The 18,670-nt window shown below is 41.7% G+C and overlaps 2 protein-coding genes across 2 annotated transcripts in view; both read right to left on the reverse strand.

Moving 5' to 3' along the window:
* Positions 1 to 10,141, reverse strand: part of LOC134060046 (C-type mannose receptor 2-like) — an 11,226-nt gene extending 1,085 nt beyond the window's left edge. The window contains exons 1-6 of the mRNA XM_062516618.1: positions 9,279 to 10,141; positions 9,137 to 9,192; positions 8,415 to 8,487; positions 8,079 to 8,145; positions 1,358 to 1,750; positions 892 to 1,218 (exon numbers count right to left, since the gene is read on the reverse strand). Coding sequence (XP_062372602.1) covers positions 892 to 1,218; positions 1,358 to 1,750; positions 8,079 to 8,145; positions 8,415 to 8,487; positions 9,137 to 9,192 — 916 coding nt within the window. The 5' untranslated portion in view covers positions 9,279 to 10,141. The remainder of the gene's footprint in view (positions 1 to 891; positions 1,219 to 1,357; positions 1,751 to 8,078; positions 8,146 to 8,414; positions 8,488 to 9,136; positions 9,193 to 9,278) is intronic.
* Positions 10,142 to 12,647: 2,506 nt separating this feature from the next.
* On the reverse strand, positions 12,648 to 17,097 carry LOC134059615 (macrophage mannose receptor 1-like). The gene is made up of 6 exons (XM_062516057.1): positions 17,061 to 17,097; positions 16,190 to 16,549; positions 15,715 to 16,062; positions 13,688 to 13,768; positions 12,910 to 13,004; positions 12,648 to 12,788 (listed from the first exon to the last, which is right to left on the reverse strand). Exons 1-6 carry the CDS (start codon positions 17,095 to 17,097, stop codon positions 12,648 to 12,650), a joined length of 1,062 nt encoding a protein of 353 aa, XP_062372041.1.
* Positions 17,098 to 18,670: the final 1,573 nt, after the last annotated feature.

Below are 18,670 nucleotides of genomic sequence, written 5' to 3' on the forward strand. Positions count from 1 at the left end.
CTAAGCTCTGAGATAACAGGCCACTTAGACCCCGAAGCCGCCGCCACGCGCCGCCATTTGCGCCATTTAGAATTTCAGCCGCCGCCAGCCAATAATTTTGTAAGCCAAATTGAGCCGCCATCTGATAAACTTTGGCTGAGCCAAACCTAGACATAGACTTGTTGCATCTAAAAACAGTTATATCACAGAGGGTACGAAAAATAAACGATACACAAGGTTTTCCCACTGGATTCACCACATCAGTCTCGTGCTCGTTGCTACGATACACAGGACTCAGTGAGTTGACGGCCAATTAAAAGTCCACGTTCTCTGCAATGTTTTTGCTTTCTCGCGCTGAGATGAAATGGGGGAAAGAAGCCAACGGTAGCCTTATTTTGATCTCGCTTTTCATATACTTTCCTAATTCCTACGAAGTTCTACTCGGACTTGAAAGTCTTCAGGGCCCGGTTGCACAAACATCAAAACCAAAGATTGATGATATGAAACGTATTCTGGAGCGGACAGATTTACAGCACGCGATTTTACTGCGACTGCAGCATTTCACCATCTCCAGAAATTGCTGCGCTAGCTCACAATGCATGCTTCAGTCTACATTGAAGTGAAATGTGCAGAGCTTTGTTAAAAATGATATAATAACATTGTGTATTGAGATCTAGTACAACATAGACATCTGTAGACATGAAGAGGCAACTTAAGCCATTATCAGCCATTAAAAATTTGGCGGCTGCAGCAGCCATTTAGGTTTTGGCTGAGCCGGCTAGCCAGCCAATAACTTCATCAGCCAGCCATTATTCTCAAAACAAATGGCTTCGGGGTCTAAGGCCACTCCACCCTCTTTAGGTCATCAGAACATCTGCTCAGGAATATCAGCAGGTCATGACAGTGACTCACCTTCATAGCAGATGAAGTGACCAGGATGATTACAGCCTGCATCGTTCCACTGACCACTGGACATAATTTGAGCGCATGACTCATCTGGATTATTGGGTTCTCCAGACTTCCAGTAACGGAATGAGGAGCTGCTGCCATCTGACCACTTCCAGGCATCTCTGAACAGGCCGATCCAGGCATCTCTATCTCCACTAACATCCTCTATCTGGTCGTTCTCTGTCTGATTCCTCACACTGACCAGGTCTGTATGTTGTTCTCTGCAGTATCTCTGAGCATCTGTCCAGTTCTTTATATCAGTAACCAGCACATAGGTTTTGGAGTTTCCCCCTGTGGTAATGCATGGCTCATGGTTAACTGGGAATCAGCACAGCTTTACAGTCAGAACTACTGTGCAATTAGAAGTCGATTTGCACAGTTTAAATTATTATAATGTATTTTTGAGTGATTAAATGAATAGTCTTCTCACCATCATAGCAGATGAAGTCCTTACTAAGGTTACACCCAGAGTCATGCCATTTCCCATTTGCTCCCTTGACAAAGACACAGTTGTCTTTACCACCTTGATCTGGTTGACCACCTTGATCATCCCAGAACAACTCTATTTCATTCTCTCTATAGAAATCCCTGTCAGCCAGAGACCACTGCCACTTAGAACTGCTTCCCTTCTTCAGTCCAATCCAAGCATTTCCAGCAGCTGCTTCACGGATCAGACTGTTCACCTTCTCCATCTCTGTCATGTCGTCTATGGTGGCGAGGTCAGTGAACTTCTCTCTGCAGTACTGCTGAGCTTCTGTCCAGTTCCTGTGTTCCTTCACCACATGGAACTGACGTGGCACAGAGGAGGAGAGACTGCACACACCTGAGAGGAGAGAGGAGAACAAACACACATACAAACAAACGCACACACATGCAGACAAACACACAAACACACACATAAACGAACGCACACACATATACATGTTTTATGCATTCCTTTATTGCCCACTATCACAATAATCCCAATTTAATTACTTTGCTTTCAATTGGAGTGTCCTGACTGCACCAATGTGAGTAGGCAGCGCGATACAACACAACGTTTTGAGAGAACATTGTTGGACACCCCGTTTCTATTTTCTTTCTGTCGCTCATGCTTCTCAGCTATTTCAAATGGCATATTTAATGGATTCAGATACTCGCCCGAATCTTATTAGGACATGGTGTTAAGGTGTATCTCTGTAAACATTGTTTTTTTGACGGTTAGGACAATACTGAAGAGAAAGTCATCATTCTCAAAATAAACGTAATAAACGTGCGAGTGTGCCCGTACCAACCTGTGTGTAGGTTTGTGTGTGTCTGTATCAGGCTTGTGCAAAATTCAGAATTGAATTGAGAATGACTCCTAAATTCCAATTCAATTCTTGAGTTTGAATTGAATTTGAATTGAGGTCAAAAACAGGATGCAGAATTACAATTCGAATTTGAATTAAGGGAAGTAGAATTGTAATTCAATGAAATTCAAATCAATTCATATTTATAATATAAGGGTACGCTGCAAATTATTTGATTCTTATCAAGATAAAAAAAATAGATTAGAAGTGTTAGATCATTTATATTGTTTGAAGCATGAATTTCTTACTTTACGTAAGTGTTCAACTTTACACTATCTTAAATGAAGCACATCTTTTTTTTTTGTCTCAAATAGGCATGAAATCTTAAAATGACGTAAATACTGTTAAAATGAGATCTTTTACATCTCTCCCTCAAATTCTCATCAAAATAAAGCTTGTTTTAAGATTAAGTGACAAGAAAATTTGACTTAATTTAAGATGACATTTATTGAAGATATCATCTTAAAACAGCAGTTTATGCTTATAATAACTTATGTAACAACTTTAAATATACGTCATCTAGACTTGTCACAAGCTGTGGTACTGTGGCGCAACAGGTTACAGCATTAGTACCTTATACTCATCCAACTACCCACGGGGACCCGGTTCGAATTTCACCTGCGGTCATATCCGAATCTCTCCCCCACTCTTTCACTCACCTACCCGCTTCCTGTCTATCACCATGGTCCTATCTGAATGAAGGCAAAAAGTCCAGAAAATGTTTTTCCAAAAAAAAGGAATATAATCTGAGGCTGTTTAAATTTAAGTAACCTCATTTTACAACCAGCATTTTATGCTTATATTAAGTATATTTTACTTATTTTAGGGATGTAAAAATTATATTTATAAGTAATCTTAAAAACAGCAATTTCAGCTTATGTTAAGTTTCCAAATACCTCTGTAGACATGCTTATTGCTAGATTTTTTTTATTTTAAAATTTCACTTGTTTTGAGTAGCTTTTACCTCAGATTTTGTGTTTTTATCTTGTTTTTAGACACCCTTTTTTGCAGTGTTTAACAATAATTTTCACAAAATGTCAGATATGATCTCAACAAACACACAATTTATAATTGAAAACAGTAATCAATTTCATTTCCAATGTAATTTTCCCTGAACTGAATGTATGTGAGATTCAACACATTCTTCCTGTTATGTGACATGTGAATTTGTTTTGAATTGCCATGAATTGAATTCCACTTCCTGTCATTCCAATTCCAATTCCAATTCAACTTCCTGTGGGGTGGGGCCAATTCAATTCAAATTCCAACTCATGAATTGAATGGAGGCAAATTCTAAGATTCGGAATTGTGCACAAGCCTGGTCTGTATGCGCGCGTTTGTGTGTGCATGCATAGTGTACAGTCACTAAATGTACACATTTTTGACCATGTCAACCAGAGATACCTGCGATTACAGCACCCGACGGATCATAACGAAAAACAATATTCTGTGTCATCCTTGTAAGGGGCTTCATGCACACCAAGTTTCATGCAGCCCAGTCTTTCAGTGTCCCGGGAATCCTTGATGCAACTTATTTTTAACTTGAAAGAAAAAAACAAAAAAAAATCCAGAAGAAAAAAAAAAAACTCTGACACGACCTACAGTATATGACCGCCGCTTCGCTGTGTGGCAGTCATACTAATATGACAAGAATAATACCACAAGAGCAATAGAATAGGTCTTGACTGTGACCTCCTAGCGCTACCGGTTGGTCGACACAGCAGACGCTCATCAGAGGACTGCAGTGGGAGAGAGAAAGCTGGATCATATAATTCAAATATATATACAAACTAGATGTACCGCAAAGCGATACACAATATGACCGCCGCTCAGTCCTGCACATTCTCTCCGCAAATATCAATCACGCTTGTGTTTCCATCGCCTACTCCATCCCTACTGCAACTTTTATGTATGTAAATGAGTGTGTGCATGTGTGCGCTTGCTTTTGTGTATGAGTGCTTCTCTGTCTAGTGTGAGTGTGTGTCTGCTTGTGTGTGTGTTTAATGTGTCTCTGAGTATATGTTCACTGTGTTCTCTGCCGTCACTGTCACTCCAATATCAGATAACACACACACACACACACACACACTCACATGCGCGCGTGTGCACACACACACACACACACACAAACACACATACACAGGCACACACTCACACAGGCACACACACACACACACACACTCGCACACACACACACACACACACACACACACACACAAACACACACACACAGGCACACCCAGAGAGAGAGAGAGAGAAAGAGAGAACACACACAGAATACACACAGATAACACAGACATAGAGAGAGAGAGAGAGAGAGAGAGAGAAAGAAAGAGAAAACACACAGAACATGCACATACACACATATACACACATGCAAACACACAGATGGGCACACAGAAACGCACCCACACACACAGGCTATAGTACATCACACACACACTCACTTCTCAGCTCCGGTGGTCTCACAAAATGTACTCAAAGATGTGTGTGTGCATGTGTGTGTGTGTGTGTGTGTGTGTGTGTGTGTGTGTGTGTGTGTGTGTGTGTGTGTAGGTGTGTGTGTGTGTGTGTAAGGGTGTATGTGTGCATGCGTGTGGGCGTGTTTGTGCATGTGTTTGTATAATGTTTTATGTACATGTGTGTATGTAGTGGTGCGTGTGTGTGTAGGTATGCGTGTGTGTGTGTGTATTTATGTGTGTGTGTGTGTGTGTGTGTGTGTGCGTGTGTGTGTGTGTGTGTGTGTGTTCCTGCATGTTTGTTGCACCCAGAGCAATCATTCTCTTTTAAAACATATTTGGAAACTAGTTGATTAAAGGTTTCTAATGGTGTCACTTATATGTTTCTAGGACAAAAACTAGCAGAGATTGAGATGTTTGGAAAAGTTTTTGAAATCCCCAGGGGGGGATTTAGACTCCAGATAATACCACCATCTACTGGCCGATGGGTATACAGTCCTGAATGTACACATAAATCCATTTATTTTATAGCCCCCCATGGATGAAATTCCACAAAACTTGGCATACTCCCAGAGGGTGTCAGGTTAATCATACACATGCAATTTGGTGCAGTTCATAACATCTCATCTGAAGATAGGGGCAATTAAAGCAATATTACATTGCATTTTCAATTTTTACGATGGGGGGGCAAATCACAAATGACTGGTTATAAGCTAAGTTGATGCAAGCTCTAGAGAACAACATACCATAAACATTTTGTCATCCTCGGTGCCACGGTTCAGGTAGTTATGTAGGAAAAACTGTCATTTTTGGGCTTCGGGCGGGGGCAGCGCGGGGGTGGAGTGACCCCCGGGGACGAAACGAAAATTTTCCATAGAACTCTACTGGGGCTACATGCCCACCAAGTTTCATGCGCTCCGGTGTTACGGTGTCCCGGGAATCGTTGACGAAAAATGACGGGAAAAAAGAATAAAAAAATAAAAAAACTTTGACAACAACTATATGACCGCTTCGCTAGCTACGCTAGCGGCGGTCATAATAAGGGGAATAAGTCCCCTTTGTTTACAAGATTGCTGAGCTTCTAAAACTATTTCGTAAGAGTTTAATTTCACTTTTCACCCCTGCTGGAAGTCGGCAGACACACTCTCACTCTTAATTGAGAAGGGTCTGATGTCAACAAGGCTAGATTTTCCCACCATTGTTTTCATTGTAAGATAAATCACATACATTTGTATTTTTTATACCTCATTTCACTCTTTACCAGGGGTGCCATACATGTGTAGGATGCTGCTTATACACACACACACACACACACATATACACATCGAGAGAGAGAGAGGACACTCACACAAACAGCACAGCTCAAACACTCATATCACATAACAGCACAGTCTCCTTAGCAAAAAACAGCCAAATACACACGCGCGCGCGCGCACACACACACACACACACACACACACACACACATACATACATGCATGTACTGTACCTAGGAAGAGCAGGAGGAAGCATCCCAAGTGAGCCATGACTGGAACAAAAGAGAAAAACTAGATGCACCGCATAGCGGTACACAATATGACCGCCGCTCAGTTCTGCACATTCTCTCCAAAACGAATTACGCTCGTCAACTTTCCTGTATGGCTGGGATTATACTTGCTGTTAGACCAACCGTAAGCATATGCGCCCGTGTGCGACCTGCTGTGTCCGGTGTACAGACTCGCTGCAGCATTACGCACCCTACTGGAGGTCTTCACTAGGGGGAGAATAGTAACATCAGATGTGGATGTGGCCATGTGCCATTGTTTACTCTCATGATTGCCCCCAGCTTCGATGTCGATAATGCATCTTGCAGTCACCTTTTTTTGTAGTGATCGCCCCCTACTTTCTTATCAGTATTGCATCTCGCGGACGCGTCATGTTCGCTTGCGACGACGTGCACGACCGACGCACCAAACGACCGCAAAATACGCGAGGCAGTCATGATACGAACACGAACGCGTTGTCTGCAGCAAGTCTAAACCTGCCTTATCTCCGATTTGTGCAATATACTGTATGTATTTCTCCTACTCTTGCAGCTCATGTGTACATGAGTGTGTGCATGTGTGAGTTTGCTTGTATAAAGATGTGTGTGTGTCTGTCTGTGTGTGTGAATGTGCATGTGTGCGCATGTGTGTGTGTGTGTGTGTGGAATCCGTGGAAGTGTGTTTATCTGTGCGTGTGAATCTGTTGATGTGTGTGTGCGAACTTAGTTACTTTTTAAACTGAGCCCCCTGCCGGCTCAACATAAAAATGCCAATCGGTTTTGCCAATAGCCTACTCACTATATTGGAATTTAACAGTTACGCCATTTTAACAGTAACGTCAGAACGTATAGAAGACAGATATAGAACACAACCTGCAAAAAGTAATTTCAGGGAGGTATCTAAAAAATACTTTAACCTAGGCTACTGAGATACTGAAATACAGATGAATAGCCTATGTTTGTTCAATAATGTCTAGTCAGTATACCAAATAAGAGAGGCCTATAGATAGAAACTGTGGTAATAAAATATGAAGATTTTGGTAGTTTGGGCTTTTCGTGTATCCTTCTACTGTAGCCATTTAGCCATCTACTATAGGCCTGAATTATATGCCAATGAAATTACACTTGTTAAACTCACCTCAATAAATATTTTGCAATCATTTAATGGGCAATGCTAAAGTTACTGTTACAAACCAGCGGCAGAGTTGGCGGTCCAACGGCGGTAACCACCAGTGGCCCGCTGGAGTTTTGCTCATCAGTTCTCTGGCTGTCCAGCGGCGGCTCAGAAGCGGCTCCAGATAAAGGGCCACCCTTTTGCCGCTTACTACCCACCAGCTTCTAATTGGCCTTATTTATGGCCATAATAATGAAAATGATGCACTAAAATAGCAATAATACATTATAACACTTTCCATTTGCCCTCAATCAGAACAATTTACAATTATTTACAGGACTTACCAAAGTTACCAAATTTACTAAGGTGAAGACAGTGCCTGCTGATGAGAAACCTATAAATGTATTCTGTAATTTAATAATCCAATATAAAAACATTTATCCTCAGCAACTATCACACAGACTCACCACACATAGTAGCCTATTAGGTTCAATACATTTTGTTTATTTATTTATTTTACTTGCTTTTGTTTATTTATTTTACATGCTCATTTACATGCTTTATTGTACATGCTTAAACAATTTATTAAAATTATTTTTAATAATGATATATGTAACACACTCTTCAGATGTAAGGAAAGTAAAGATGCAAAGAAGTTGTGACAGACATTCATGGCTTGTTTCTCCCTTGATATTGGTGCCAGATTAATGAAAATGCAGTTCTACCTTGCTGGGGTGTTACTGGCAGCGTTGTGAGCGAATTTGACAGAGGTGTAGGTCTGATTGGTAAACTCTGTTGAACAGATTAGAAATGAAAAGGCGTATTTAGTGAGATGATTACTGCAATGGCAGGGTTCATACAAAAAAAATTGAGCTGAATTTACTACCTTTTCACTACCATCAACATGTTTTCTACTACAAAAGCAAAAGGTGAAGAGTAATGTAATGCAATACCTTTCCGAAACACAATAACACATTTAAGAACAACGGGGATTTAACAATGGACAAAGCTACTGGCATTTGAACAGGGGTGTGTAGGCTGTCAATAGGCACTGTATTTACCGGCATGGCTGGAGTTGATGAAGCTTGCTGGGTGGTGGTGCTGGCAAAGGTGTAGTGGTCTGACTGGCAAACTCTGTTGAACAGATTGGATATGAAAAGACGTGTTTAGTGAGATGATTACTGCAATGGTATGACACCTGGCACGCTAACTAGCGCCTAAAGTACAAACACTTCTAAAGGATATTTCCACTTAATTTTCAGACAAACCAAGCAAGGGACCACATGTACAGACTCTATAAATACTAACCATGATGTCAGTTTTTTATTCAAATAACTTGAAAGAGATCGTCAGGTATAAATGCACCATGCTAGTGGTTCATTCATTCACATGCTGTTACATGCTAACTGGCGCCTAGAGTACAAACACTACTAAAGGATATTTCCACTTAATTTTCAGACAAACCAAGCTAGGGACCACATGTACAGACTCTATAAATACTAACCATGATGTCCGTTTTTTATTTAAATTACTTGAAAGAGATCGTCAGGTATAAATGCACCATGCCAGTTCATTAATTCAGATGCTGTTACATGCTAACTAGCGCCTAAAGTAAACACTTCTAAAGGATATTTCCACTTAATTTTCGGGCAAACCAAGCTAGGGACCACATGTACAGACTCTATAAATACATTTTGGAAACAGGTGTTGGCTAGAATTACGCTTTACATACAGTTTTTAAAATGAAAATAGTAGAGATATAGAGAAGAGATGTTTTACTTACCTAGTCCTAAGCCTGCTACTGGTGGTTTGAGTACTGACATTGTAGGCTATTCGCATCTGCTTGGATGATTTTTTTTTGATTATGTTTCTAAACGTAAAGACATTTAACAACTTCTTTATCAGTCAGACGGTTACACAGTTACCTGCAAGAACAACAAGTCACGTAAGAGATGAAATCGTTTAGCTTACTGCAACATGAGAAATCAAGTAGTGTGAAACTAGCGACAGTAAAGAAAATTCCAATATGGCCGCCATTCGGAACTGAGAAATCACAACTCCATCTTCTTCGTTTGTCTTCTTCTCTCTGGTCTGATCTATCATTCACTGAGCAGCGCCAGCGCCACACACCAGTGGCAGCAGGCTGCAGTGTTTGAACGTGGTTGCATTAGTTCTGCTTTTGACGTTCTCATATAAAATCGTAATAAATACATAATTGTTTTATTTGGTAAGCACAGGGTAGCCACGGGGGTGCCAGTGACACAGCTACATGGGGCCATGGGGCCATTCTAGGCTTCAGTGTAGAGCAGCCACGTTGAGGGACCATTCACTAAATGCACACATAAATACATTTATTATAGCCCCCCATGGATGAAAGTCCACAAAACTTGGCATACTCCCAGAGGGTGTCAGGTTAATCATACACATGAAATTTGGTGCAGTTCATAGCATCTCATCTGAAGATAGGGGCAATTAAAGCAATATTACATTACATTTTCAATTTTTACCATGGGGGTGCAATTCACAAATGACTGGTTATAAGCTAAGTTGATCCGAGCTCTTGAGACCAACATACCATAAAAAATTTGTCATCCTCGGTGCCACGGTTCAGGTAGTTATGTAGGAAAAACTGCAATTTTTGGGCTTCGGGCGGGGCCAGCGCGGGGGGGGAGTGACCCCCGGGGACGAAACGAAATTTTTCCGTAAAAGTCTACTGGGGCTACATGCCCACCAAGTTTCATGTGCCCCGGTGTTACGGTGTCCCGGGAATCGTTGACCAAAAATTCAGAACCGATGACGGAAAAAAAAAAAAAAAAAAAAAAAAAAAAAAAAAAACTTTGACAACAACTATATGACCGCTTCGCTAGCTATGCTAGCGGCGGTCATAATAATCATCTCCCTCTAACATACTCTGTGCATAAAAATGTGCTATAAATAAAAGACTCGACACATTTCACTAAAGATCCTTAAGAACCCTTTTTCAACCGTCTCTGATTTCACTGTTCACCTGACCTACTGAAATAAGTGATGGTTGCTGAACTGGCGAAATTCTAAATTTACACCATAATCACAACCATGGAATTCTGAAAAAACAGCATAAAATACAATATCGCCAAAACACCTTAGATTAAGCTTTCAGATATTGTATGATTTTTTTACATTATTGAAGTCTGACAATCTATGCAAAAGACACACAGACAGGTTGTATTCAGATCTGTAGATATATAATCTACAGTACTCTATAAAATACTGGTGTCCCTAAAGGGTCCATATGCATCTCTGGACCTACCTGTGTGATGTCGTCTCTGCCGTCCTCTGCTGCCTTCTGCCCCCGTGTCCACCCCGTTCCTTCCTGTTAATGCCCCACTCTGTTCCCGGGATTTCCCCCAAACTGCCCCTGTCAGGTCTCACAGACAGTGCTCTCTGTCACCCAGAACAGAATTTCCTCATCAGAGACATTTATACACACAGGCATTTAGAATGGGAGATGACTGCAGTGATCCCATATGTATGTATCAGTTAAAGTTGTGAAGCTGCATCCAGTGAAGAAACACTAAGACTTTGATAAAGCCGAGGAGATATGGACTTGATATTGATACTTGAGTTTTTGTTATTGGCCAATTTATGACATATGAAATTACTGTTAAATTCTGTCTCTTCTGCAGAACTGTATTTGCATGGAGACATGCGTCAGAGGCAGATGTCAACAACAGCAGAAGCTCTGTTCAGAACAAGCACAAAATGTATAACCAAACACACACACACACACACACACACACACACACACACACACACACACACATACACATACACATACACACACACACACACACACACACACACACACACTTCTCACACTCATCTGTGCACATCATGCTGATCAAAGTATTTTAAGTAAGAGTCAACATAGCTTATTTGTAAATTTGACATATCAAATTATAAAAGTAAATCAACCCTCAGCACACTGCAGCACATGATGTTACCCTGCAGTTCATGGAGCTCCACTGACTACACTCATGTAACCTGCGTTGTGTTGAACCAGCACGGTTCAGCCGTGCACACACCCAGACTGGAACCCGCAAGCAGCAGCACCTTTTTTCCAGTTAGCCTGTTTAGCCTGTTTGATTTGCATTGAGCTCAATGAGCATCAACCAGGTTAATAGGCTAACTGGAAACATGCGCAGTACATTACAACATACTGTAATGTCATTTGAACACCATGAGGTAGATCCATCTTTTGGGAAGCATCACACATATTAATTTGCCGAACTTGTTGTGAAGTTTAAATTAATGAACTGCCACGATGTAGGCTGGTCAGGCTGTTTTTTTTCAGCAGGGCTGTTTCTCCAATGATGTACAAGAATATAGACAACCGTCAAACTGATCAAAGTCGTGTTTATTATGAGTGCGCACACTAGCCCATTTGTACATTTAACATAGTGGATTAGAAAGGATATTCATACTTATCAGGCACACCCAGGTACAGCAGGACAGGAGGAGCAAACATTCAGCACAGAATTCTATACTTAACAAAGTCCACTGTACTTTTGTGCTGTCAAAATATTAGGCTACTGTTAACAAACAAACACAATTCAAGAAGAATGTTTACAGTAAGTGCAGGCTCTAATTGTGAGGGAAGATTTGTTAATCTATCAACAGTGGAAAATAAAACATGAGTGTTATTTGAACTATTATTATGATGTTAGGAAAGAAAGATTGTCTTGCTTTGCCTATTTCAGAGTTACATGTGTGGAGCATGTCTTTATGGATTTCATAGTGGATCTGAAGTTTGTATTTACGCCATTTACTTTCGGTTTTCCTACACTCTCTTTTTAGGAGTTAAATCGCTGGATTTTATGTAATTAGCGACATGTTCCATAATGTTTCCTGAAAGCAATAGAAAAATATATTACATTAGCTAATATATTAAATGTTAATGTAGCAAAGCCATCACCACCAGTCAGTTAATGGAAGAGAAGTCAGAAATTGAAAAATAACAAACAGAACACAACAAACCAAAATCTGTCTGTGAAAAGTCTATTATTCCTTCTTTCAGTTGGACATATTTATAACTAAATGAGTTGAAGAGATTCTGTAGGGGTGTCATTATGGTGGACACAAAGGAAGTGAAACAAAACACAAGTGATCGACCAGGATTCTAACAGGTGAGACTTTTTGTCTTTCAAAGAACAAACTGGACATGCTGAGCATTGTTTACTGCCCTGTGTGTGCCGTCAGTGTGTACATCTCCCAGTTTACACACTTCATACGTCACGCGAACAACAGCAGAGTGTTTAGAACTCAGTTCTCTTCATCCTCTTCTTCCCCTCTACTTTCTTCTCCTTCTTCTCTTTGAAGATCTTTCCATCCGGTTGCCTCATCCAGGTCAGTTTGGCACCTGCTGGCATTCCACTGTCCCTCAGTCTCTGCTGAATCTGGAGAACAGAACCCAAGTCATTCAGAACCAGCTCTCACCTCTCAAATGGTCCCAGTACAGACTTGCTGGTAGGGGTCTGGACCACTGCTATTCTTTATAGATCAGTGGTCTGGACTCACCTGCTGTAGGAAGGCCTGCAGCACGGCAGGGTCATTGATGTTCACCTGAGAAGTTACCTCCACTCTCACAATCTGCCTCTTCACCTCTTTGGGATCTGCACAGAGCAACACACACATACTGTCAAAGATTATTTGGATTAACTAGGAAGACACTGGGCCTGTCCCAATTCTCATCTTCCTCTAGATTTTTGCCCTAACCCTAGGTTTTGTGCGTTCCCATTTAGGGTTAGGGTGTCCCATTACTGTAGGGAGCAAGGGATAGTGCTATGTTCCTGTTAAAATCAACCCTACAAATTTAGTGAGCTAATGACCAAATTGGCTATGTTTACTAAACCAATTTGCATATACTGTAGCCTAGTGATGTCCCATTTCATAGGAAATCTCACCCCCTCTTACCTCGTCCAGGGGACTTAACTGTCGAGGGCAGTAGGTTTAAGGTTTTAAAATTATGTTGTGGACAGCAGTAGACACAGTGAAAAATCTTTGACAGTGACCCACTGTGCAGTTTCTAGACGTATGTGTAACCTGCGTTGTGTGGAACCACCGCGGTCCAGCCCTGCACACGCCCGGACTCGAACCCGCGAGACAGCAGCACCTCGGATCGGGAGTCGAGCGCGCTAACAATCCAGTTAAAAGCCCAGGCTACTAGCTTTCATGCCAGCAGCGCTCTTGAAGCGTCGGGGAGTGAGGTTTACTAACGTTCCACAGCATAGCTAACCAGCTAGCACCCGTTACATATGCTTAAACATACACATACTGTACAAATGAAAAGAATAACCTTTTATGCCATTATTCAGTTTCTTATTTTCTTCATCCAGTTCAGCCAGGTCATTCAGCAGCTGATCCTGTGGCGCATGGTCTATAAAATAAATTCAATACACACATTTGACTTCATATGATGGTAGAAATGTTGCAGATATGCTTTGGAGTAAAAGAATGCATTGTGTACATACATTATGTCCATAGTTATTACTGAATATACAGATGGATTGCTCAACTAGATGTACCGCAAAGTGGTACAAAATATGACCGCCGTCAAGTCCTTTACATTCTCTCCACGACAATGAATCATGCTCAATTTGTTTCCATCTCCTACTCCATCCCCTGCTGCAACTTTCACGTATGTAAATTTGTGTGTGCATGTGTGCGCGTGCTTTTGTGAATGTGCTCTTCTCTGTCTGTGTGGGGTAAAGGGATGTGTGTGTGTGTGTGTGTCTGTGTGTGTGTGTGTGTGTGTGTGCGCGCATCTGCTTGCCTGCGTTTGTGTGTGTTTTATGTGTCTCTGTGTGTGTATGATACATTACATTAAATTACATAACATTTGGCTGACGCTTTTTAACCAAAGCGACTTACAACATGATAAAATGTTTAAGCTTTTAAGAGCAATTCTAACAACAAACTAAAAACCACAAGAAGTGCATCAATGAGTGCAATTGTCTGTAGTAGTGCTATGAGAGGAGATGTTCTCTGAAGAGCTGGGTTTTCAGACATTTTTTGAAGATGGTGAGGGATGTTCCTACTCTAGTAGGAACAGGTAGTGCGTTCCACCAACGAGGGACAACAGATGAGAAAAGTTTGGATTGGCCTGCGCGTGCTGGCGGAAGAGCTAGACGTCGCTCGGCTGAGGAGCGCAGTGGTCGTGTGGTAGCATATGCCTGTATGAGGGCATTCAAATACTGTAGGTGGGGGCAGAGCCGGAGAGTACTTTGTAGGCAAGCGTTAGAGTCTTGAATTTGATGCAGGTGGCCAACAATAGCCAGTGTAGCTGGATGAGCAATGTTCACTTGGGAGTGTGTGTGTGTGTGTGTGTGTGTTTATGTGTGTGTGCATGTTTGTGTGTGCGCTTGCTTTTATGTGTGCTTCTCTGTCTGTTAATTTTCGCTTGTGTGTGTGGTGGGGGATGTGTGTCACCCAGCTTTCAATAGCCACATGAAGTCAATCACAAAATCTGCCTTTTATTATTTAAAAAATATCGCAAAGCTGAAAAGTTTCATTTCACCAGGAGAACAAGAAAAACATATTTATGCTTTCATTTCCAGCAGAGTAGACTATTGTAATGGTCTATTTACGGGTCTCTGGATGCTGACTAGAACCAAGAAAATAGATATTACAACAGTTTTAAAATCACTACACTGGCTTCCTGTGACCTACTGAATACATTTTAAAGCTCTTCTACTGGTTTTTAAATCACTAAAATGGTCAAGGATCTTTATATTTAGCTGACCATCTTAAAAAGCACAGCCCCGCTAGAGCTCTCAGATCGGCAGAACAGCACCAACTTGTTCAACCCACTGCTGGCACAAGGCAAAGGGAAGCTGCTTTCAGCTGCTATGTGGCCCGTCTGACCTCCTTCCACTAGACATCAAGACCTCTCCCACCATCTCCATTTTCAAATCCAGATTTAAAAACAATCTATTCGCTGATGCCTTTCATTAACCCATTTTTGCACCTCCTGTGTTCCAGTATTTTAGCCTCTTTGCTTTGTTTATTTTCTTTTTCATCTATTTATTAGTGCCTTGTTTGCTTGAATTATTTTAGTTATTTCAATATCTTAATATTTGCTATTTTTATGTGATTTGTTAAGCACGTTTGGTTAACTTTCTGTGTACGAATTGGGCTATATAAATGAACTAGCCTTGCCTTGTACCATCACAGAGATTAGGAGCTACTATTACAGAGATAAATCCATAAGTCTGAGACAGCAGGCCACTCCTCCATCTTTAGGTCATTAGCACATCTGCTCAGGAGCATGTTGTTGTTTGTGTCTGAACCCCCATCAAGCAGAGAGAAGGGACAGCAACTCACCTTCATAGCAGATGAAGTGACTACGATCGTCACAGCCTGCATCGTTCCACTGAGCACCGGAAGCATTACGAGTTTTAACACAGAACTCGTCCTTATCGCCATTATTGGGTTCTCCAGTGTCCCAGTAGCGGAATGAGGAGCTGCTGCCATCTGACCACTCCCAGGCATCTCTGAACAGGCCGATCCAGACAATTGCTCCTGTCTCTCCTTTAACTTTGTTTATTTGGTCGTTCTCTGCCTGATTCCTCACACTGGCCAGATCTATGTGATTCTCTCTGCAGTGTCTCTGAGCATCTGCCCAGTTCTTCTTCTCCTTAACCAGCACATAGGGCTGTGTGGAGTTTCCTCCTGTGGTAGTGCATGGGTCATGGTTAACGGGAGAAATCGGCACAGCTTTACAATCTGAACTAGTGTGAGTTTACGAAAAGATCGGCACAGTTTAATGTATTTCTGAGTGAATGAATAGTCTTCTCACCATCATAGCAGATGAAGTGATTTAGATGATTACAATGGGAGTCATGCCATTTCCCATTTTCTCCTATGAAGACACAGTTTTCTTGCACACCATTATCTGGTTGTTGAACATCCCAGTTCCTGAACTCTGTTTCATTCTCTCTGTAGAAATCCCTGTCAGCCAGAGACCACTGCCACTTAGGACTGCTTCCCTTCTTCAGTCCAATCCACGCATTTCCAGCATCTGCTTCACGGATTGTGCTGTTCACCTTCTCCATCTCTGTCATGTCGTCTATGGTAGCGAGGTCAGTGAACTTCTCTCTGCAGTGCTGCTGAGCTTCTGTCCAGTTCTTATTTTCCTTCACCACATGGAACTGTGGCACTGAGGAGGAGAGACTGCAGAGACCTGAGAGGAGAGACGAGCAAACACCCACACAGACACACACACACACACACACACACACTCACACACACACACACACACAGACACACGCACAGAGAGACAGAGAGAGAGAGAGAGAGAGAGATACAAACACACACACACACACACACAAGCAGAGACACGCACACACACAGACATGTTTTATGCATTCCAGTATCGGCCCCTATCGGGACACCAAGTAGGCTGTTACACTCTGAATTCTTACAGTGAATAAAAGGTACTCAGAGATTTTGCTGATAATCACAAAGATTGCAAATAACATCATAATAACATATATGCAAACACACACACACACACACACACACACACACACACAATCACACAATCACACAAACAGCACAGCACAAACACTCATATCACAGTGCAGTCTCCTTAGCACAAAACAGCCAAATACACACACACACACACACACACACACACACACACACACACACACGTGCCTGTACTGTACCTAGGGAGAGCAGGTGGAAGAATCCCAAGTAAGCCATGACTGGAACAAAGCAGAAAATCAATCATCTCCCTCTAACATATTCTGTGCATAAAATGGTGCTATATAAATAAAAGTGACTTGGCTTGATTTGACTCAACTTTAAGTATTTCACTGTTCACCTGATCTACTGAAATAAGTGATTATAGTCACAACCACAGAATCCTGAAAGTCTGAAATTCTATTAAAAAAAAAAAGATAAACAGACAGGTTGTATTCAGGCTACTTTATAACAGACCGCTGTCTCCGGAGCATGACCTACCTGTGTGATGTCGTCTCTGCCGTCCTCTGCTGCCTTCTGCCCCCGTGTCCACCCCGTTCCTTCCTCTTAATGCCCCACTCTGTTCCCGGGGTTTCCCCCAAACTGCCCCAGTCAGGTCTCACATACAGCGCTCTCATTCACAGACAGTGTCAATTATCCAGAGCACTTCCTCCACTTCACACAGACATTTACATTGAGAATGGGAGATGGCTGCAGTGCTCCTGTATGTATAAGTTAAAGCTGTGAAGCTGCATCCAGTGAAGACACACTAAAGGGCCGTTCACACCAAGAACGGTAACTATAACGATGACTATAAACAAATATCGTTCTCGTTAATATGAATGATTACATTCACACATAAACTACGATAACAACATGAAGAGCGATATTGTTGGGGATCACTTTCCGAGCGATTTTGAGAACGATAAAAAGCTAACAGCCAATTAGAACTCATAATATTTTAGCCATTACATTCATTAACATGAGGAGAGACTTATCGTTGGCCAATGTGGACGCTTTTATCGTTATAGTTATCGTTATCATTATCGTTCTTTGTGTGAATGCTGCTTAAGACTTTGATAAAGCCGAGGAGATATGGACTTGATATTGATATTGATTGAGTTTTTGTTAATGCCCCAATTTATGAGATATGAAATTACTGTCAAGTTCTGTCTCTTATGCAGTATTTGCATAGACATGCCTCAAAGGTAGATAGCCTTTAACAGCAGAAGCTCTATTCACAGAACAAGCCCAAAATGTATAACCAAATCACGTGCAAATGCACCAACATGCACACGCACGCGCGCGCACACACACACACACACACACACACACACACACACGCACAGTTCTCACACTCATCTGTGCACATCATGATCATCAAAGTATTTTTTACTAGGAGAAAACATTGCCCATTTGTAAATTTCACATATTAAATTATAAAATTAAATCAACCCAACATGCCACTCAGCTGTTCAGCACGCTGGTCTTCAGTCAACCAAGGAGGGCACATGTTACCTTGCAGTTCATGGAGCTCCACTGACTACACTTATGTAACCTGCGTTGTGGTGACGGTTCAGCCGTGCACACGCCGGACTCCAACCCGCAAGCAGCAGCACTTGGGATCGGGAGTCGAGCGAGCTAACAACTGAGCCAAAAGCCCAGGCTCCGAGCTTTCACGCCAGCAGCACTCTTCAGGCATCAGAGAGTGAGGTTTACCAACGGTCCACACGCACAGCCAAGCTAGCTGGCATCCGTTGCACTTAGTTGCCTTCATCAAATTCAAGTCACTAATGTCTGAATATAAAGTGAT

The sequence above is a fragment of the Sardina pilchardus genome, chromosome 16, assembly GCF_963854185.1.
Source record: "Sardina pilchardus chromosome 16, fSarPil1.1, whole genome shotgun sequence".
Lineage (NCBI taxonomy): Eukaryota > Metazoa > Chordata > Actinopteri > Clupeiformes > Clupeidae > Sardina > Sardina pilchardus.